Genomic DNA, 22,676 nt, shown 5'->3' with positions numbered 1-22,676 from the left:
TTTTCATTTCAGAAATTATATTCGGAAAATCGGCGCAAATAACAAACTTAACTATTCGCAAAAGGAATTTCATGTGTTCAGTGAGAGTAGTTCTAATACATATTGCAGCTACAGATACATAGCTAAATTTCTAGTAAATACGATATTAAAAATAGGTTCTAGTTATATATTAATGCTACAAGTATTATCTATATAAATATCACATATATCTTATTTTTTCTTTCATCATGAAAATATTTTTTCTTCAATCACGAAAGTAAATTATTTTTTTTTTCAAATTAATGATATTTCAATAATAATTAGATAATTTTCGAATCGATCTTTATACTTAATTTTATCAATATTTCGAATTTCTTGCATAAATATTAAATTTGAAATTTTTCTAGAACAGGGAATGCTTGATGTAACTCAACATAAATATATTAAATATTTCATTATTAATGATATTGTGAAATTAAATTTTCACATTGTGAAAACTTTTCCAATCATTTTAATGTTTTTAATATTATCCGAATCATGTATACAATACATAATAATTAACACTAATTCGAAGGAAGAAAGTTTCAACTCAATTGATGTTCAAATAGTACAGAAACTCTTTGACCGCGTTTTCTTTCGTTAATGTCGAAGGAGAATAGTTGGTACCATCGTTACCTAGAAGAATTTCTACGGGGAGATAGTGCTTGAGGCTCGGATTCAAGGTCAGTGTCGGGGCTAAAGCCATTGCACTAATCCTCGTAATACGATGGCAATGTAGGTACATATATATATGTATACACAATATCTTGAAACATTATGTAGCTGAGTATAATTTACTATATATTTGTACTTTCACGTATATGTGTGTGAGTACTATGCAGGGTGTAACTTCAGAAGAAAAACATACATCTGAATTTTTCTGGCAGGAACAACTTAAAAGTCAGAAGTTTATTTTACTTGAAGAACGTTAAAAATGAAATTTGTTTTTCTTTATTCTTCTTTATACTTATATCCAATATTTTATATTTAATTTATTTATTCACCATTTGATATGCCAAATATAAAATTAAAATATTATATCAATTATATAACTATGTTGTCTGATAACTTGTAAATGTAATTTATGTAACCAATATTTATCCATTTATAAATTTACAATGTATTATAAAATACAATGTAATTGTAAATACTCTTTCATGATTATTTTTTTATTCTTTTATCACATTTATTTCTATATTTGTAAATATAGAAAAATTTTACTTAAAAAATAAATAATGATAAATCTAAAACAAATAATAATATATATTTTTATATAATATATCTCTAACATTGTTACAAAGATTGAGTATGGAAGATAATCCAAAATATCATTTTCCCATCACATCATTAAAATTATAACTCTTAAAACATCGATGGACTTATAAATAATATGCATATGCACTAAATGCAAATGTTACCAGAACATTCTCCATCATCTGAAACCAGTTTTCTTATCGTGTCTTCTTCGTACTTCATAATATAAAGCATATTTTATTTTCATAATTCTTTTCTTTGGTCAATTTCCAAGGCCAAACGATACAATTTATCATTAATTTTAAATTTAAAGAATTCCAATTATAATTCTTTCCCATATTTTTCACATATACAGTCTTTAAACGTCTCAAAGCGTCTTCTATTTGTACAGAACATATTATTCGCCTACAATTGTTCTCCTTGCATCAGATTAAAGATCCAATCTTGCATTCTTCAGTTAACCTGAATTGCTTAACAAATTGTACAATGTTCAACATTGTGTGAATTGAAAGAGGTCAAGTATAATATTCTTTCAAGTCTAATATTATCTAATATTAGACTTGAAAAAAAGAGTGTTCCTTTGTTTATTAAGAAATAAAAAATAAAAAAAGAGAATAATACAATACAAACTAATTCTATGATCATTTCTATCCAATTTTTAAAAACATTTTCTTTTATAAAAATTTTTAAACACATAATTTATAATAATTTTTTGTAGATACCTCCTATAATAAAGAAAAAAAGGAAATTTTAAAAGATAATTTTAATCTATCATTTTCAAGTCCTAAAAAAAAAAATAATATATAAATGAAGAAATATAAAAAAAAGAAGAAAATAAATATCCTACATTTATTCAATAATTATTAATTTATAACACATATATATATATATATATATATATATATATATATATATATATATATATATCTTCGAAATAGAAGGTCATATTTTGCTTTTTACCCATCGATTTACCCCATGAGGAATGTCCAGTCGCCATTCGGTCAGGAATGCCGCGAGTTCGAACCCCTGAAGTCGAATCAGGTACTTACGTTGGTCAGCAGGTCTGGAGTAAGAGAAAGAGGAAGGGATAAGAGAGTGAAACAAATAGATAGGTAGATAGGTAGGTAGGTAGGTAGGTAGGTAGGTAGGTAGGTAGGTAGGTGGGTAGGTAGGTAGGTAGGTGGTGCACCGGAGCAAGCGCTTTCGCGGGAGGTGAACACAGTGGAAGCAAGCGGAGTCGAACCGGCAAGCCAGACGGATCATTTTATGGAGGCTGAAACCCCCATGAAACCGGTTCTTCCTTGCGCGCGCTTCTCTTTTCTTCTTTATTCCTTTTTTCCATGGCGACGTAGTCGCCGTGTAACCATCGGCTGGTACTACTGCTATGCATACTCGCGTGTTACACGAGTATGCTCACGGACACGCATGATCTTCGAAATATGTAGTACGCGCGAAGGACACGTAACATTATTTCGATATTGATGATCTTGAACTATTTTCTAGATATTTTTACATATTATTTCCATTGGTTATTATATTGGAATTATTTTAAGAACGTACAATTTGACGAAAATTTGCAAATTGATTTTTTTATTTTATTTAAATATCATAGAAAGAGATTTTTGTATTATAGGAGCGAAGAATGTTTGAAGAATATTAATAAAAATGAAAAAAATCTTACGTTTTTTGAATAAATTAATTATCGAGTTCAGAGTTATAAAATAATAATGATATTAGAAATTGTCTTTAAATATCATTATTTTTTCTTGACTTCTAATATTTATATAAATTTTATTAATTCTATTGATTTTTACGTTTGAAATATCATACATCCCATAATTAATTGTCTATAATTTTTACAGTAAAGATATACATATTAACAAATTGGATGCATCAGTAATCATAGATGACAGTTTGATGATTTAGAAAAGTTTAATCGCTATGGAATTACGATGTGTTTCGTTTATTGATTTGAAAGTTTAAAGTGTGACGAAAGTAAGTATACTTTTTCTATTTATATCATTGCGATTTTATCTTGGATTCGATTTGCTCTGTTGTTTTTTTCATCATCTGTCACCTTTATTAATGTAATTATTATAAAAACAAGTAAATTATAATGCATCGATTTAGAATTGTTAATCTTCTATCACGAATCTATATCTCAAAGATTATATATTTTATTTTATGCATTAGCAAGTTTCTTAAAGTATTAAAAAAAAAAAAAATACTGTTTCATAACTATTATTCTGTGTTAGATGTAATGTTAGATTTTCTTTCTTGATAAAAAAATATTTTGCATAAATACTGTTTATTGTATTACCTTCAAGTTTTTATAATTTTCAAATCTTAATAAATGCAGTTTAATAATTCATTAGTAAATTAATTTATTTTTATAACCGATAAAAAACTTATTGAAAGATATAGATTTCAAAATATTGAAACTTATAAATCTAAACTTTGATTATTAAAGTCAAATTTTGTTTGATCAATGTTTTAACATATGCAGATAGAAAATATTAATTCGAATAAAAATGTTTTGTTATATAACTTAATGGAAATAATTGTATGTTTCATTCAATAATTCAAAAAAAGTCATTATTTTAGCTTAAATGAATTTTTTAACTTAATTATAATTAACGATAATGATATTAATTTTTGCATATAAGATTTAAAGCTAAAATTTTTAAAATAAAATACATTATTTCAAAACATGCATCTCTAGTTTTTTGGAATTTAATGCATCAAGATTTGAAATAAAACTTTTCAATTAAAGTAATTAAAGTTTCATAAAATATATATACAAATTTTCACGAGTCTAAAAAACATATCAAATTTATTTAAAGAAAATTTTAATTTTTTCAATTTGTCTATAGAAATAGACTGTTTTGATACAAAGAAAATTGCCGTCCTCGGTTTCGAGCTAACGTCGCAGCTTCGCAAACACGACGATAGCAGCGTCATCAAGCTCCTCGTCGACCGGCCGATTGAACGCGGGCCGCGATCGTGCCGATTCCTCTGATTGGCCGAGCGAGCCGGCGTTACTCACGGCGCAAGAAGACTCTTTGTCTGTTTTTCGTTCGGTCGACTAGCCGGTAACCGGCGGAGCGCAAGTTATACGTGCAGTCGGAGGTCCTTCAGCCGTCGCGCCGGCTGCAATTATTACGCTCGCCTTCGAATTCGATCTCGACTCATTCGCATATACATTGCGATTCTTTCATCGACTTAGCTATCGAAATACGCGCCGGCCACGAAACAGCCACGGAACGTGCCGGCGAACTGATCGGGTGATGTGTACTTAATGTTTTGTCGGCGGTCACAAATAATGAGGATATTGGAGAAATGTCAACGATGATTTGATTGATTGAAGGTAAGGTTTTTCTTCTTGGAAGCGATATTAATTTTTTAATTCGTAGTTATCTGTCGATAAAGATAATCGAAGAACAAAATCTTTTTTTTTTTTTTTTGAAATTTTGACATTTTCATAGTATCGTAAGCGTATCTAGTAATTATATTATCTATGTTTTTTTATATTTTATGGTTTAATGATCATGATAGATTTTGTATGAGATAATCAAAGAATCTATAGCAACATCGATGTAATCAGATAGAATATAAAGATATTTTTACAATTCTCCATAATTTTATCTTTTTTACATATTTTTGAAAAAAAAAAAATATATGGAGAAAAAACTAGTTTGGACTCTGCTTTTCCTCTCTTTTATCTTTATCTATTCAATATATAGAATGGTTATATTCTGAATTCCAACTTCCTCCAACAATTTTCAACATGGTATCGTTGAAGAGCATTGGCCGCAACTGCTGCAAATAATATGAATAATTGAATTTTTAAAACAATATTTTATTAAATAACTTGGAAAAAATATATTAAAAAGATATATTATAATTTTATTGATATGAAAAATAAATAGCTTTTTATATTTGATCATAATATAAAATTCTTAACGTAGAATCTTAATTTTTAATGTATATAAAAATGTCATACAAAGGGAGGTAACCAGTGAGAATCTGAAGAAACAAAGTTCCTTGAAACGCTAGACGTACATACGAACATTCGTATGTAAGTACATATGTATGTGCTTCAGGCGCGGACACTGCTTCGGTCAAGGTCGTAGTCTGCAAGTTAATGCTCTTTTTACACGTTCTCTTTTCTCGGCTGTACACAGCGTCCCGAAAAGGAGTCAATTATTGTTTGCCAATGCGAAACATTTTAATATAATTATTTATGAATAAATATTATTATGATTGAAATAATAAAATATTTTTTAATTTTTAGCATTATAAATAATTGTTAATACTTTGTCATTACCACAGATTTGATTTTGAAATATTTAAAATATTATTATTATAATTAATATTTTTATAATGATTTACTTTATTGAAATATTTATTTAATTTGAATATTAAATTTCTAAAACGAAATTACTGTGTCGAGGATTGGTAACTCCACCACCGTTGGCGGAATCTAATAGCCAATGGGGTACGAGTTTCCTTCTCTCGGCGCGAAATGCAGCCATAGAATATTTAAATTTTATTACAGTTTAATGTTTCACTGGAAATACGTTAATATATTTACGTAAGTATTCAAGTAAGTACAATTTTGTTCCAAAAGCATAAAATTTAGTTGATCTTATTGTAGATCAAATATATTATTCAGCTTGACTTTATTCGAGCAAAAAATTCGAAATAAAAAATAAAATAACTTATATTAATAGCGTTTATTTTTGAAAAAAAAAATAGAATATGATATATTTTCTTATTCAGTTTCGATTCCGAACACACATAAATATTTATAACTTTTTGCTTTCATGAACTTCTCATTTGTTTTTGAATCGTTCACTTTGCAAATGATTTTAAATAAAGAGGAAATAATAAGTAATTAATTTCAAATCTGAAAACAATTGCTTAATTGGATCAAGATTGTATATACTTACGATATATAGTAATTTGAATCGAATAAATTCTGTTAAAATTTTTAATCAATAGCTTAAATAAAGAAAATACTAAAATTGAAATTATTTCTTGAACGCATAAATTTTGTGTAGTAAACAAAGAGAATAAATAGTGGAAAAAAGATAGAAATAAAATAAAAATTGTGAAATCAGCGCCATCTTCAGAGTGCCGAAAATGAAACTATATAAATAAAGAAAACAAATAATAAGAAAAAGATAGAGATTGAATAAGAATTAACCTTTAGCGCCATCTCTTGACTGCTATTGAGAAATATTTTTTTAAAATATTTAAGAAATGACGCTAGTCCTTAATTCTTAATCTACTTTATTTTATTTTAGATAATTATTTTTGATATTTAGATAAATATCTATCTATCTCTATGTTTATTCTTCTTATTTGTTTTTTTTATTTTGCAAAATTCGTGCATTTAAGAGATAGCATTGATTTTCGATTAGCCTTATCATCTTCCTTGTTTAAGCTTTATTGATTAAGATATTTAGGTTACATAAATATATATATATGTTTGACATCATTGTTGTAGTAAAACAAAAATAATATATATTCTTTACATTTTTTTTTCCGCTAGATTTTAGAATGTAGTGATAATCTGTGATAAAATATTTATATAGATATATAATTATTTTTAAATGAAAATTTATCAAAATATATTAATATATTCATATAATATTTATCATAGATTTTTTAAATTAATTTATATATATATATTGTGTAAAATTTGCAGCAGTTCGATTATCCGGAAAATTAAATTGCAAGTTCTCCAAACTCAAACGTGGCGCTGCAAGCAGTGTACATTTAGATCCATTTTGATTCCAGCGATCGTGCCTCAGTACAGCCAGTAGCGTCATAAGTAAAGTTGCCGTTGGGTTGTCAGTAAATGTTCTGATTTGTTTTATATATATACATATATATATATATATCGTACAGTATGAATAATGTTTTTGTGTTACTGTTTTTATTTATTACATTAATAGAAATTGGATGTAGTACACAAAGAACTGTAAGTAATATATTTTTATTATTAATCATTACTACAAATAATTTGATTTGATTTATTTGAATCAGCATTTTTTTCGAATGGTAAAACAAAGGTCGCGCGTAATATGATTCATCGTCTGATTGTTCTATCTTGCGGTCAGAGTCGATTTAGAAATTATTGTCATATCTCAATTCGTCATCGTTGAATAACAATTCGATGGTAATTGGGAGCAGTACGTTACTTAATGAGGAACACGAGTTCCCATAACCCACTTATTAATTAACGTGAGAACTCTAATAATCAAGTGATTAATAATGATATAATGTTCGGAAATTTAAAAATAAATTTTTCTTTATATAATGACATTCATCCATATATATAATAAAAATTGTTTCAATTTAATTTTTTATATTTTTCATAGAAATAAAATGAAAAAATATTTTATTAATATCATTTGATTCTATTGTTGTAAAGTATGTTAATTAATGTAAAGTATGATTCATAGAATTTATTAATTATAATTATGTATTATTTAATTATTGAGTTGCAAACAATATATTTACATTTTTTTATATAAAAGAATTTGCCTGGCACTAGTTACGATCATGGCTGAATTATGACTGTGACACGAAATGTAAAGACAAAAATTTAACAACAGTTTACCTAAGAGCTGATGGCCCTAATGACACTTTACATTATTTATGGGATTTTGATGGTAATCCATCAGTATTCTTAGCCCTTACTTTACCTTCAGCTTCATTAAACATAAGTTGGGAAGATTTTTTTATTAAAAAAAAAAATTCCATAAAATTTACAGAAGAACCTATTTATACTTTTGGAGTAATTTTTAATAAGGTTAGTATATATCAAATTTTTTAAATTAAACAATAATTATTAACACATTGAATAATATTTTCAGATCATAGAATTTAATGATAAAAATGATACAGCAATAATGAATATTACTAATATTGTAGACACAAATGTTTTACATCCCATGTTTTTTCAATGGGATCGAAAAGCTTTAATACAAAATACTGAATTTGTTACATTAAATATGGAGGGTAACTATTACAATGATAGTATTATGAATATCAGTAGATATGGAACTGTAAAACTTTCGGTAAGATATATTCTATATAACTATATATATAAAATATATAGTTTATTAAAATTTGTTTTATTTATTTTTTAGTTGATAGGATTTTGTTCTCTTGATCATTCAGAAGTTATGCCTCATATGTTACATACTGAGAATTCTACTCAAATTGATATTATCCTTCAAAATATAGAAACTAACAAAACTTTTACTAATAGTAGATTTGCAATTGAATTATTGGTGGCAGGTGAAGGCAATCCTGATATTCCTATGTTTATTAATCCAAAAAAAAGTTTAGATGATGAACATACACCTGGAATATTTGAAGTAATGTATTATAATTTATACTTTTTATTAAAAATAACTGAATTAAAAACAAATAAATAACGAATTTAATATTATTTTAATATTATTTTAGGTTGTTGAAGTCAGAACACCACCTTATAAAAGTATGGACAACTATCAGACAGAAGGAGCTTATTTACAATGGAGACCAGTTTCTTATACAACTATATCTCGAGATACAACAAATTCTACAGAAACAATGCAATATTCACCATTGAAAGTATCTAATCATACAAGTGCTATTATGAATACTATGCTATATTGTTATTATGGAGATAAAATTGACAATTTGCTCACTCAAAGAATTATTGTATCATTAGGAACAAAAGGAGATGGGTTTTATAAAAGAACATATTATTCTACATGGTAACTTTATTTTATTTTATTTTAATAATATTTTATTTCATAATGCATAGTTTCACTTTATTTCATTTTTTAATATATACAAGTTTACAATTAATATTTTTTTTAGGACATTCTTGATTGGATATGGTACACCACCTGATGAACAATTTTCTTATTTAGTAATTATGATTATTTCAATTGGTCTTGGCCTTCCGTTAATTATTTTATTAGTAATTGGCTTATATCTTTGTATTTCCAAATTGCCGAAACGAAATAGTGAAACGTATTTAAGTCAATAAAAATATGATTTATAAATCGTACATAGTTTCTAACTGAACAATGTTTAATAGAAATCTATGCACATTTAGTTGTATTATTGACAGACCACCGATAAATTTTACAAAAAGATTTTCCTATATTTATATATAGCACATATATTTTTTACACGTATTTCCAAATTGATACATGAAAATCAATTTGAAGTATATATTAATGCAATGTATACAAATTATTCTGTACAAATTTATATATAAGTAATAAACTATAAAAAAAATAATTTTCAAGAATTATTTTTTAAACTAGAAACATATTTGTATGATACAATTTTTGATTTTTCTTTGGTACTTAAAATTTTAATGAATTCAAAATCAATATTTTAGTGAAAAATATATAGAATATATATATATATATAAAACATGTAAATATAAAAAGAAAATGTAAAAGAATCAAAAAATAAACTTGTCAATATATATCATCACTGTAGAAGGATGGAAACGATACCTCAATGGCGGCGGATGACAGGATGACAGTAAGATCGCAGCACAATCGCTAGCCAATAGTTTCTTAAGGAAAGCTTTACGGGCGAGCTTGCAGAGACGGTCGGTTATTCCGAAAGGCGGCAGGCGAATGTTTTTAGGTGAAGATAGTAAGGGTGGTGCGGTGTGGTACCGTGTTTCTCGCTATCACGGGGGTGGCGGGTAAGGTGCTGTTAGTGGAAGAGTACATTTTCATTGATCCATTCGTGGTACGGAAGCAAGGAACGTACGAATTTACGAATCCTAATCGTGATATTAACTTCGTACTCACTGTATTTCAAATTAAAGTTACGATTAAACAAATTTCCCTTCTGAATAATTCTTACCATGGATCGCTCGAAAACGTTAAGGTGGAGAAGTGAGAGGAAAGCTGAGAAATGGGCTCAATCAAAGGTTCATACAGAAGAAGCGTATACCGCAATTGTCATTGGGTGAGTACGGATTTGTAGTTGCGATAGTCTCTCGCGCAGGTTAGTCGAACGTGGTGGGTGGTCAGACAGAGGGGTGGTTCGCGTAGCTAGTCGCGAATGGTGCGGGTATATAGTGGGGCGCCTCGAAACTAGTTCCTGTCGAGTCCGCTGCGCGAGATTGGCGCGTGGCGGTGCAATAACGTCCGCGTCGGGTTTGTCTAATCGTGACACAGTCCTCGAGAGAAGCTTTTCAGCCGATAAAAGTGTGCGTCAGACACGGAGTGTTTTAAGAGATTCAGACTCAGTGTTAACGGGGAACTGGTGGATAGTGGTGAATTCCCGTGGCCAGATTAGCTGGATAAAAAGCAAAGATTGAAACGAAGGAAACGCGGACGAGGAAAACGTCGACAAAACGGGAGACAGTGCTAGTGGCGACTAAGTGAGCGAGATAGAGTCTAGGGGAAGAAAGAGAGAGAAAGAGATATAAACGAGTAGGGGGGATATATAGGGATGAAGAAAGAGTGAGAAAGTGTTAGGTAGGAGGTATAAGTGATAGAAGGAAACAGAAGGGGGAATAAGAAAGAAAGAGAGGGAGGGGTAACGATAGAGACAGACAGGGTGTTAGAAAGAGAGAGAAGGCGCGCGCGCGCGTCTATGTGCCAGAAGGAACTGACAGATAAAGGAAGTGGAAAGGACCTGGTCGGTCCTTCGGTAAGGAAAGCTAAGGGTACGAAGGACGGCAGGAAGGCAGGAAAGACGGAAGGATCGTAGTCAGACGAAGCTGTGTTACGGGGTGACAGCGGTGCCAGTAGTAGAACGCGTCGGGTCTGTCCCCCAGGAAGGGACCGTCGCGCGCAACGCGATCAATTTTCGTTGCGACGCGGGCGGTGAGACTGGAGGAAAGGAAGAAATGACGACTGCAGCGAGATACCGATAACCGGCCAGATAATGTTGTCGCAGAGCAAGTTTTACGCTCTCTTTATCCACTACACATTTGTGTAGCGCGACACGGGGCGGGTCCTTGCCGCTGCGGTGAAGAACAGAGGTGTCGGAAGAGGAGGTGGAGGCGCGAGGAGAACAAAGGAGACGAAGAAGAAGGAAGAAGAAGAAGCGGAAGAACGAAAATTTAGGAAAGAAACGAAGAAATTCGTTGGAATTCCTGAAAAGTCTAAAAAGATATCCGAGAAACTAGGATATGTTTTATTGTCTATCGTCTATAATCGTTGCGAAAAGAAACAGAACAAGGAAAGAACGGAGGAAAGAAGAGAGAAAAAGAAAAGAATAAGAGAAACAGACACACATAAACACACACGCACGTATACAGAAAAGACAGAAAAGTTTGTCGACGTACGGTGTGTGTTCAGTTTATAGTGTCGTTGCTTGGTAGTGTGCTCTACCCTTGCCGAAGTTGAATAAGTAAGGCCCGCGGAGGTATCTCAGAACCCGCCCCTCCTCGACGTCGCAGTGCCTCTTCTCCATATCGCTACGTCGTGCTTTTTTTCGTTCAAGCTACGACTATCCCTACATTACCGGAGAAACTCCTCGACTGTAAGTGAAAAAAAAATTTTAAACTGTTTATGCATTTTATTTTGGATATATTTTTTTGTGAATTTGAATCGAAATTGAATTGAATTATTTTCATTCGATAGTAATCATTTGTCAGAATGATTCACGCGAGTTAATGAATTGATTAGAGTAAACAGCGTGTAAGATATTTCGTTGATTTTACCACTTGGAAACCGCGTGTGCTTCTTGAAGGAGGCGCTAACAGCGCTACTATACAAGTCTATCACATAATAAATTATCTTTCTTATAACGTATTTTTTGTATACATCTATCGTTTTTTCGTGTTTTAATTGCTAATGAAATTTTTCACTTTTTTATATCTGGACGATTTATGTCAAAAATATATTTTATTTTACGTGTGAATCTTCTTGCTTTCTCTCATATACATATACATATATAATCAATTACTGTGACTACTATACAGTTTCGATTAGGTTAGACACGATAGCACGAATCGAATTGTAAAGTGACATATACATGTATAGTGACATATACCCACACGCATACATACGCGCGCGCACACACACACACACATACACATATAGAAAGACACACGCATATACGAATGACATATATCTACGTATAGCGTGACGCGCGACTGCTGTTCCATTCTCGATATATCGATCGATAACTGCCTCGGTCAGGGATCAGTCAGGGGTTCATTCTCGCGATGACGATAAGCGCTTGCTCTTCTTCTTTGCTCTCTCTTCTCGAGATTAGTCGCACGTGAAATAGCTTCAGCTACCTTTGTGTTCGTGACGATGAAGGTCGTATTCCCTGGCGCACACACTACATACCGGTTATATCGTATTCCTTGTATGCTCACTCTGTGTTCTTGTATGTCTCGTGATGACCTTCCTCCGCGCGAAAATTGCCGGTCAATACGACGTGCACGATCCGCTTAAGAGTCGTGCGATGGTATCGATCACCGCCTCATGCACGACCATCAGACTCACTGGGACTTTCCTTGATGTGAAAGAAACGCATGAATTGTGTTCACTTTGATTTTTTAAGAATGATCAATTTTCGAATTCTCGATCGATGAACATAACCTCCAAATTAAGACAAGAATTGGAAATGTTGTTGTGTATGTTAAAATATCATTATATTTTTATTTTTTCATTTGTATTTCATTAGAAAATATATGAAAGGATTAAATCAAAAGTAAAAGTTTTAGGTTATTTTTATGTTCATTTTTTAGGTTATGAACATACATATTGTATAAAATCAAATGGTTTGTACATGTGTCTTGGAGAATGATATATTTACATCGTTTAAAATTTGATGAACTATTTAACTTAAATAAAAGATCGATAGTATAGCCGTGTAATGTCAAAGGTCGTTTCAAAGCTACATTGTCTGTGGCTAAAAGGAAGCGTTTTCCCATCCGTTCGTCGCGCGAGAAAAGCATGACGTCAAAGTCGATTTCTTCGACTTAAACTCTCTTGTGCTCTCGAAACCTTCTGTCCCCTCTCTTATCCTTGATATTTCGATTCATTAAATGCAATTCCTGTAAAAGCGTTACTTGTTAGCATTTGGCATGCAACAGTTTTCTATCCATTTCAATCTAATCATTTATTTATTTTACATGATAAAATCATATATGAAAATCGTTTATTTTTAAATAAAATTAAAAATAACTTATAATTTATAGTTTTTGATTATAAGATTCCATATAAGATCTATAACTAGTAATTCTAATAAAATAATCAAATAGAATAAAATTTCTATTTAATATATATCATTTTCAAATTTACATTTTCCTAGAATTGCAGTTTCAAAACATGCAATTTTTTTATAATTGCAATTTCAAAGCATTCAATATTTTGCAATTGTATTAATTAAATTTAAGAGCTGTAGCTGGATTAAATGATTTAATGATTCTTGATTTCAAACTTTCTAATATTAGAAACATAGTAAATTTCTGGAGTTCATTATTTCAAAATTTTTAAAATATAATATTTAAATAATTTTGAAATTATTTTAATATTTGTCTTAGATACTAAATTTCTAATAATCTGTAATTCTAATTAATTAAACTAATTAATCCACTAACAAATTGACAATTATATATTTATTATGATCAATAATTAATCATAAAATTACCAGTAATTCTAACCATTAAATTATTAATGATTTAATAGTTAAGTCTAACCATGAAATTACTGTTATTAGTAATCCTGTTAAATCATTCTAATTAATAAATTATCAGTCCTAATTAATATCCATTGAAATATTCTCGTTTTCAATCAATTTATTATCTTTATTATCTGTGATCAAAGAATTTTTGATTTTTCTTAACAATGATATTGCATCTGCAGGAATTATAACTAGAATGTTTACATAAAAAATGCTTTGATACAATGCACAAAGCAATCTTTGTTACAATCATGTTCGTAGGAATAATTTAGAATAGGGAATTCAGAACTAACCTCTTTCGACAATGATTTTTCTCTCTCTGATTCTGAATGCGCCATGATAAGCAACGGCGTTATAAAACTATGCGCGTGCGCATTAACGAAGATGACGATAAAAGAAGGAGGGAGATTTTGCAGGGCAAACGTTGAACGAGCAAACGCAACAGGTGCGATATGCTTTGCACAATGTTCTAAGCAGAACTGCACTCAAAACGTTGGTATGCTGTGTCACTCTGAAATTTATGATATTAATATAGAGTATTCCTGTGGGATTTCCTCTCTTTTATAGCTAATCTTAAAATTAGTAAATTTGATATAATTAAAAGCAATCATTCAATGTCATGGAGTTAAATATGAATATGAATTAATTGTGATATAATGAATAATGATTTTAATATTCTAATTTTTTAATTATTTTGAATATTTTTTAGAATTTTCATATTTTCATTCATTCTTTTAATAATTTTTAAATAACATTTTAATATTTTTTTATTATTAATTATTTGTTAAATATATTTTTTTAAAATATTAATTTTAATACTTTTTAAATTATTTGATGTATTATAAATATCACAAATAGAAAATTTTAACAATTGTAATGTTAAATAAGACAATTAAATCATTCTAAAGAACGAAACCTATAAAATAGTACAGCATTTAAGTCGTAGCACATTAAAACTTCAAACAGACAGATAATTGAATAATGTATCTTCTGAATATATAAGTTCAGCTTAATGAGATTATTGAACTTTTCATTTCGATTGAGAATAATATCTAATATCTTTATTTTTCTATTACAAACTTCTAAAAAAATATATATCATAATTTGTTAATGAAAATTTAAAATATTTTATCTTTCTTTGATTCTATAATAAACAAAATAATAATTTTATTTGCTTTTTTTGATCTAATAAAATGATAAATAAAAAATACAAATTTAGAAAGGGATTCGCAGATTTCCTTTAGAGAAGAAAGATATTGAAATATATAGAGAAAATGATGTAGGGTTCAAAGTTCTATCGATTAATAAAGAATACTTGATCAAGATCGCATCTTTGTTATAGGTTAGTGTTTCTGAAGTGTAATGACAAGTGAAAATCCGTAAGAGAAGTCAGACAGGCATACAGGCAGGCAAAGGGGCAATCGATCGATTGTCCTCGCAAGAACGCATGGCCCTGTTCTGCACTATACTTTAGTTTCAGATATACTTTGTCTTTTGTGGGTCGTGTCAGTGCAGCTGATGTCGTGAGAGCAACAATTTGCATTATATACTTAATATTTTAGTTAACATCATGATATGATTTATATGCTTTTTAAATGGTTTAGTTTATATATTAAAATATGAAAATATGAATTCTCCAGATATTATTTTCTTGGATATTTTATTTGAAAAAATAGTTTATTTAAATATACATTAAAATAATATCATTGATAATATCTTAATATATATATTTATATATACATTATATATTAATATTTCTTAAATAGATTTTTTAATTTTATAAATTTTTAGAGATATTAATATTTAAATAATTTAGATTTCGTTATTTAAGTTCAGTCAAGTTTCTGTATTGATTAAATTTTTTTTTCGATTTTCATAATGACTTTCGAAGTATATGAAAAATTTAATCTCGGTTAAAAAGTTAGTTATTCATATGCGTTAATTGATTATCGATTCTGGTTTTTGGTGATATCTATACGATCTTTCATCGCTAAAACAACAGGCGCGCCCAATAATAATCTATTAGTCGTCCTTCATTGGTGATGCAAAATAATTTTCTACTACTGCCATCGTATTTATATTTTCTTCTACTTGTTAATATTTTATTATATCGCAATATAAATGTATTTTTTTATTCTTTCAAAAGTTTTATATTTTTCTAAACAATTTTTAAATATATTTTTTTATTATATTTAAAAATTATAACAAATTTCATTTTATTATGAATTATTTTCAGTTGAAAGTCTATATTAAAATTTTTCAATTTTTTTAATATTGCAAATATATAATATACAATATTTTATTTTTATAATTTTAAAATCTCAGAATGTTATTATTTTCAAAAGTTACGATTATGTAATAAGCAGGTAAAATCGATATAGTGGAATTATAAATTAAATATAAATATAATATAAATATAATATAATATAATAATATAATATAATAAATATAATATCCAATTTTAAGTTTAATTCTGAACACATTACTGTTTTTATCTATCTCTATATTTCTCAGATTTTATTTTTTTTAAGATCTTAATGATCATGATTTTATCTTTTCACCTTTCTGTATCTCTTTCATCAACTAATTTCTATTCCCATTTTTATTTTCGAATATACATACATATTCATTTAATGAATATTTCTAATTTCAATTTTTCAATTTTAAATTATCAAAATATTTTTATTTCCTATTTACATTTATATTCTTTGATCCTTCTTATGTTTCCTATATCAATTTCTTTCAATTCCCTTCAGTATCGTTTTCAATCCATACCAAACGACCTACATTCGTGATTCATCCGAATGTCCAGCAGTTTCCGGATCGGAGACCGATATACACGGTTGAATTAAGGGATTAAGAAAAGATCGTAGGATAGAAAAACAGTTCTTTATCCTTCCCCCTATTTTCAATCCTTGGCATTGGTGTGGATGTGGGATCGCCGGATGGTGGTGGTAACGACGACGGTGCGGCGACGGTAGCGTCAGCACTCGTCGTCATGACAACGTTTTTCCGCAACGTACCCGGCCTGGTTCGTGACGTCACGCAATGTCGGCATTGGTGTTGGGTCGCTACTGTGCCACACCACAACGTGGAGAAAACGGTTTTCCTACGTTATTCCTCCTCCGGTAGCGCCACTGTACCCTCCGCCGTACTCTCCATCAAGATGGCAGCCGTGCAATTACAGAGAATGCAGTGTTTGCCACGATATGTATCACGTTTTCACGTGCGGAACTTTTACCAGATTATCTTTCTCCGCGTTACGTACTTACCGGATAGCGCGAATTAGTCCGTTCGTGATTAAATACAAGAGACGAAAGAGTTTTCCGTATCGAGTTTTTTAGAGTATGGATTGAGATTTTATAACGAAGTATATCCTTTATTTGAATCATGCCAACATCGAAATAGATCGTGTATTCGTTATATGCATTGGTACTTGCTTATTGATCCACGATTCGAGCTTTCAAAAAGACTGTTCGGAACGGTTTTCTCACGATGTTTGTATAATATTTGATTGTCTTATATAGAGAGTAAGTAATATTGATGGTACAAATTTCATAGAATAAAATTTTCTACGCTGATTAAGATATTTATCGTTATTATTTTTAATGAATTTATAAGATAATGTAGAGATTTTTATACATCGTGGTATTATTTTTGTAATTTTCAGTTCACGAGATGATAGCGTTTCGATAATCCGAATATTTCCAATGGTATTCTTATAAATTGCTATTTCTAAAGCGTCCTTGCAAATTCATACTCCGTACATACAAAAAAAAAAAAAAATCGGAGTGTTTAGACTCTTTAACAGGGAGCTCTTGTAACGTCGAATGCTTTTGTTGATTCCTCGATGAAGGCTGATTTACCGTAGACATACCTGACCCCGTTTCTCTCCTAGCCTGCGTGTTGGCAGACTGCCGTTTTTATTGTAGTCATATATCCGCAGAATAAAAGCTGCAATAGGCAATTAAATTGAGCTTCATCGCATTCCATGTCGCCGGATTATGTATCTTTTTTTCCATAATGTTTATTGTACTTTTCACGATATGTTCGTATTATTTCAAAATACTGTCACTTTCTCAATGTCAAATATTAGAAAAGAGAAAGATAATTAATTATCATTAGGAAAAATGAAAAACAACTAAGGATTAAAATAAAATTGACATTAAACCATAGAATCATAGAAATATTTATTCTTAATGATATTCATATTTTTTATATTAAAAAAAATTATAAGTTTTCATTTTTAATTAAATTTTAGATTATTTTTCTATGAATGTAAAGAGTGAATTTTAATTATAAAAAATGAATAATATATATTTCCCTATAACTTGTTTTATATTCTCGTAAATATAATGAATATCTTATGACTTTTGAATGAGAGTGTACATTCCAGTATCTTTCAAAAGATCAATCCTCATTCAACTCTTATTTTTCCAAGCTCTTAATTTATTTCTTGGCGTCAAACTGATACAATCGTAAAAATCAATATGATAAAAAGATAAATAGTCGAAATTGCAAACTTTTGTAAGAAATAAAGAAATTAAATTTTTGTATATATATTATTCACTTTCTATTTGTAAAGTACCATTTACAAAATATTAGTAATAAATTGCAATTTATTATTATTTTTTAAATATAAGTAATTAAAATTGATCTTAAAGAAAATACTTGGTTCATAATTCATAAATTTGATAACAAATATTAATATTAATAAATAATCTTTAGATGAAGAAAATAATGCTCGACATTTGCATTTTAAAAATTATAAAAATACTGTTATAATACTATTATTGATATAATGAACAAAAAGAAATAAGAATTGAATAATTTAACATTTTTTTTAAACATTTCCAAACAAAAATTTAATATTATCGTATAATTTATAGATTCATTAATTTCTAGGGGAAAAAAATTGGACACAATTAGCGTAATCGAATCACAGTCGATTTTCCTTTCTGGTACATCGTTAGTTTGTGGCCGTCTTTAAATTGGTTCGGGCATCTTCGTCCTTCTTCGGCCGGCCACTCGGCGCGGCTTGATCCTGCGTATACCCACTGGCAATCAACCGTTCACTCTTACTTTTCCTGCTTTGCGTATGGGAGCGCGCGGGTTCTCCCGTTGGCGCCGTGGCGACGACACCGATGCATAAGCGCGTGACCGAGTTCCGGCGGAATATGATCGACCGCACGAAACTCGGTCAAAGACCACCGACACCCTTCCTCGAGCCGCCTCTATATCGCATGCTCCGTGTATAAATTTTTGTTGTCGTGAATATGCGTGAACACGCCGCACTTTTTTACGAACGACAAAACTCTCGAGTGGCTGCTCGTTGCCAAAAGATATTCCGCCCGAAAACGTCGCGTATACATATATATATATATATACGATCCTCGAGGCTGATTTACGTTCTCTATTCCGATATTTTTTTTTTCTTATACTATTTAGTTTGACAAAAGGATTATCACGAATGAAAAACATTTTTAAGAATTTTTGTTATTTATTATATTTGTTTTGTAATTTACTTGAAAATTTTCATTTTCATATTATCGTTTTAAGATACGTTATTAGTAATTTATATTATTTCGGTATGTTGTATTTTTTGGAAGTATTTTATATTTTTTAAATACGTTGCATAATATATAGAAATTTTTCATATGTTTTAAATGTAAATTTATATAGATTTCTTGAAGATATATGTATATATATCTTCAAGATTTTTTGATGGATTTTAAAGATAGATCACTGTTACTAATATAGATTTTTATTTTTGTTGTAGATAAGTATCGATCGACTCGAAGATCAGACTATGTTATATCGAATAACGGATTGATCGCACCCGTCGCTTCATTCACACGTGAGTATTATATAAGTCAATCTGTTTGATTAATCAATTAGTGTCTGATTTTAATTTTAACTGTTTCCTATATATTGTTTAAGAAAGTTTATAAAAATTTATGATACGAGTATTTTCCAATGATTAATTTATATATAAATTTTATTTTTGAATTATTCACTGGTAGTACAAATCTACTTGCACTCAATCAGTGGATAATAGATTATGTAGTTTGTACTAGTTCATATTAATAACATTATGTTATATTTCCTTTCTAATTAAAATTATCAATTCTATAGCAACAAAATAATTTTTCTTTTAAAACAATATGATACTCTACATAAACTTTATACTTTCACGAACATATTAGAAAATCCTAAATGCATCATCACATTATAATAATTCTACAAAATTTTACAAAAAAATTTTAAATATTTCAATACACACATATATATATATATCTTGAATTTCCAGAATTGAAAATGTAAAAATTTAATTCAAATCCAACACTAGAAAGAAATTACCTCCAACAATGATTCCTGGAAAACTACAAAAACAATTAATCTAATCTAACCTTGAAACTCGATCAGAAAAATCATCACACTTTGTAAATTTTAAATATTTCAACACACACACATATATATATATCTTGAATTTCCAGAATTGAAAATTTAAAAATTTAATTCAAATCCAACAGTAGATCAAAGAAATTACCTCCAACAATGATTCCTGGAAAACTACAAAAACAATTAATCTAATCTAACCTTGAAACTCGATCAGAAAAATCATCACACTTTGGAATCGCAGGTCGGACATGAAAAATCTTGGTTCGCGTTGGACGGTCCCCGACATAGCACGCACTGCCGCAGCGCGTTCGTCATTTCTCGTCGCCATTTCGTCGGAACGAGATTCAGGTAGCAGCAGCAGCAGCAGCAGCAGCAACAGCATCATCATCAACGATAGCAGCAGCAGCAGCAGCATCAGAAGCAGAAGTATTAGCGTGAAAGTGAAACGGAGCAACGTTAGAAGTAGCGGTAGTGGAATCAACAGGGAGAGTATCAAAGGTAGAGGCAGAGTCACGGCGATCGAAAAGTATAAGAGGGGAACGAGGGGAAACGGTAGATCGGCAGTCGACGTGCTGCACGAGTCGAATTTATCCGTCCGATCGTACGTAACGGCGTCGTCAAATCGGTTCGACGGCACGACGCGTCCCGAATCGACGACGACGACCAGGTACCGGCCACTAGCCGGCAAGTCGCGCGGTTCTCAGCACCGGTCTCGTCCTCGTCAGCCGCAGCCGCAGCCACCGCAGCAGCCACTCTATTACCCCCCCGCATCGTGGGACACGCGCACATTACACTTCAGGAACTGTTAGCACCGATCAAAAGTGAGTACCGCGAATTGAAAGGATTTGAATAGAGGAGAGCTCGCGAAGATATCTCCAAGATATAGGTTTATATGCAATATAGACGAGAGTGTTGTTAGCTCGATGATTGATATTCGAATTCTCAAGATACTTTGTGGAACTGTTGTGTCACGGGACGTATCTCGTTCGTGGTTGTAAAGCGATTAATCCTTTCTGGCCTGGGGATAAATTACGTTTGGCGTTTCATTCCGGTTGATTTACATTTTCAAAGGATGCGTGTTTGAAATCTTGATATCAAAGAGACGGATAGATTCGAAAACTATTTGCGATTTGAATACGTTTGAAATTTTGCTTTTAGAGAGCTGTTTGAAATTTTGGGCCTGATAATTGTTTTTAAAAATTTGAATATATCTTTGAATGTTGCTTTTAGGATATTATTTAAGTGGATATAGTATTTCATGTTGGATTTAATCATCTCTAAAATGGTAAAAATTATGTAGTTTTGATATTGAAGTAGAATTAAAAAATGTAATACAATTTATTGTTTAAGAAAATCAATTATCAAAATTGTCAAAAATTAATTAGATTATATTTATAGTGTAAATGGAATTATATTATATTTCATTTTTATTTATCACAAATGGGGAAGGGAATGGAATGAAATGTCAACTATAACTTGATGTAGGATCGCAAAGGGCTAATACTTTTACTACGTGCTCTCAATTTCGAATCGACATAAACTATATATCATTTTGAGAGAAGGATGGTACAAAGCAAAGAGGATACTCCATTCATTTTGTCTCACTTTATTTTTACACGTATGAAAATTTAATTTTAAAATTTTAAATGAGCAATAATTCTTAATGGTTTTAATAATTTTATTCTGATTTTTTAATGTATGAAAATTTAATCAATGGTGAATATATAAATTCATAGTTTATTATTTTTGTCAATGGTCATTTTATAGATTTTTATTCTTTTAGAATTATCTCTTTTATAAGAAAAAGAGATATAATGGGGGAAATAGATTAATGTCCTTGTTACTGAAATCTTTGGCTCTGGCTATAAAAATATAGTGATAGAGTAGAAGAAATGAAAAGAGGACAGCATGATAGCAGCCAAAAATAATTATGGTATAGTATTAAAATATACAGTATTTATATTATATATATATATGGAAAAAAACTATAATAGAAAAATACCTTTATTAAAATATAATAGAAAATTATAAAAATTATAATTTAAAATTATTTGAAAAATTAGTTTTTACAAGACATAATTCTGTTTTATTTTTTTAAATAGAATATTTTATATAAATATAAATTTCTTTAAATATATTAATATTATACATATAAAAAAATAAAAATAAGTAATTAGTTTTATTATCCGTTCTAACACGATTTTGAGGACATTGAATGAGCTTGGAAGTTCGATAAATCTCATGCATACTTAATGAACTTTCTATTTCTGCTTACAAGCATTCTCAGGAACAAGGCATTAGTATATCTATTTATG

At 29.7% G+C, this 22,676-nt stretch overlaps 2 protein-coding genes, 2 long non-coding RNA genes and 1 other non-coding gene across 35 annotated transcripts in view; 3 read left to right on the top strand and 2 right to left on the bottom strand.

Annotated features, from left to right (window-relative positions):
- Positions 1-5,711: 5,711 nt before the first annotated feature.
- Mir2765 (microRNA 2765) lies at positions 5,712-5,800 on the top strand. Its single transcript, NR_127308.1, has one exon. It is a non-coding gene; the product is annotated as a microRNA 2765 (primary transcript).
- Positions 5,801-7,077: 1,277 nt separating this feature from the next.
- LOC726213 (glycosylated lysosomal membrane protein) lies at positions 7,078-9,349 on the top strand. The gene is made up of 6 exons (XM_001121969.5): positions 7,078-7,261; positions 7,838-8,095; positions 8,160-8,363; positions 8,436-8,666; positions 8,758-9,050; positions 9,157-9,349. The coding sequence occupies exons 1-6, from the start codon at positions 7,190-7,192 to the stop codon at positions 9,326-9,328; spliced, it is 1,230 nt and encodes a 409-aa protein (XP_001121969.2). The 5' UTR covers positions 7,078-7,189; the 3' UTR covers positions 9,329-9,349.
- Positions 9,197-10,262, bottom strand: LOC113218999. Its single transcript, XR_003305354.1, has 2 exons — positions 10,171-10,262; positions 9,197-10,014 (listed from the first exon to the last, which is right to left on the bottom strand). It is a non-coding gene; the product is annotated as an uncharacterized LOC113218999 (long non-coding RNA).
- Para (sodium channel protein paralytic) overlaps positions 10,009-22,676 on the top strand; it is a 61,563-nt gene continuing 48,895 nt past the window's right edge. For 8 of the 31 annotated variants that reach the window (XM_016913838.2, XM_006561544.3, XM_006561540.3 and 5 more), the window contains exons 1-3: positions 10,425-11,802; positions 19,739-19,816; positions 20,603-21,182. The gene's annotated coding sequence lies outside the window, so the exon portion shown is untranslated. Of the gene's footprint in view, positions 11,803-19,738; positions 19,817-20,602; positions 21,183-22,676 lie in introns of all 31 variants that reach the window. The other 23 variants (XM_006561539.3, XM_006561537.3, XM_026442607.1 and 20 more) reach the window with 7 other exon arrangements.
- On the bottom strand, positions 12,592-14,461 carry LOC102656759. Its single transcript, XR_409162.3, has 2 exons — positions 14,253-14,461; positions 12,592-13,330 (listed from the first exon to the last, which is right to left on the bottom strand). It is a non-coding gene; the product is annotated as an uncharacterized LOC102656759 (long non-coding RNA).

This window comes from Apis mellifera, linkage group LG9, assembly GCF_003254395.2.
Source record: "Apis mellifera strain DH4 linkage group LG9, Amel_HAv3.1, whole genome shotgun sequence".
Classification (NCBI taxonomy): Eukaryota; Metazoa; Arthropoda; class Insecta; order Hymenoptera; family Apidae; genus Apis; species Apis mellifera.
Note: the sequence above shows the minus strand (reverse complement) of the source record. Positions and strands in the feature narration are given on the sequence as shown.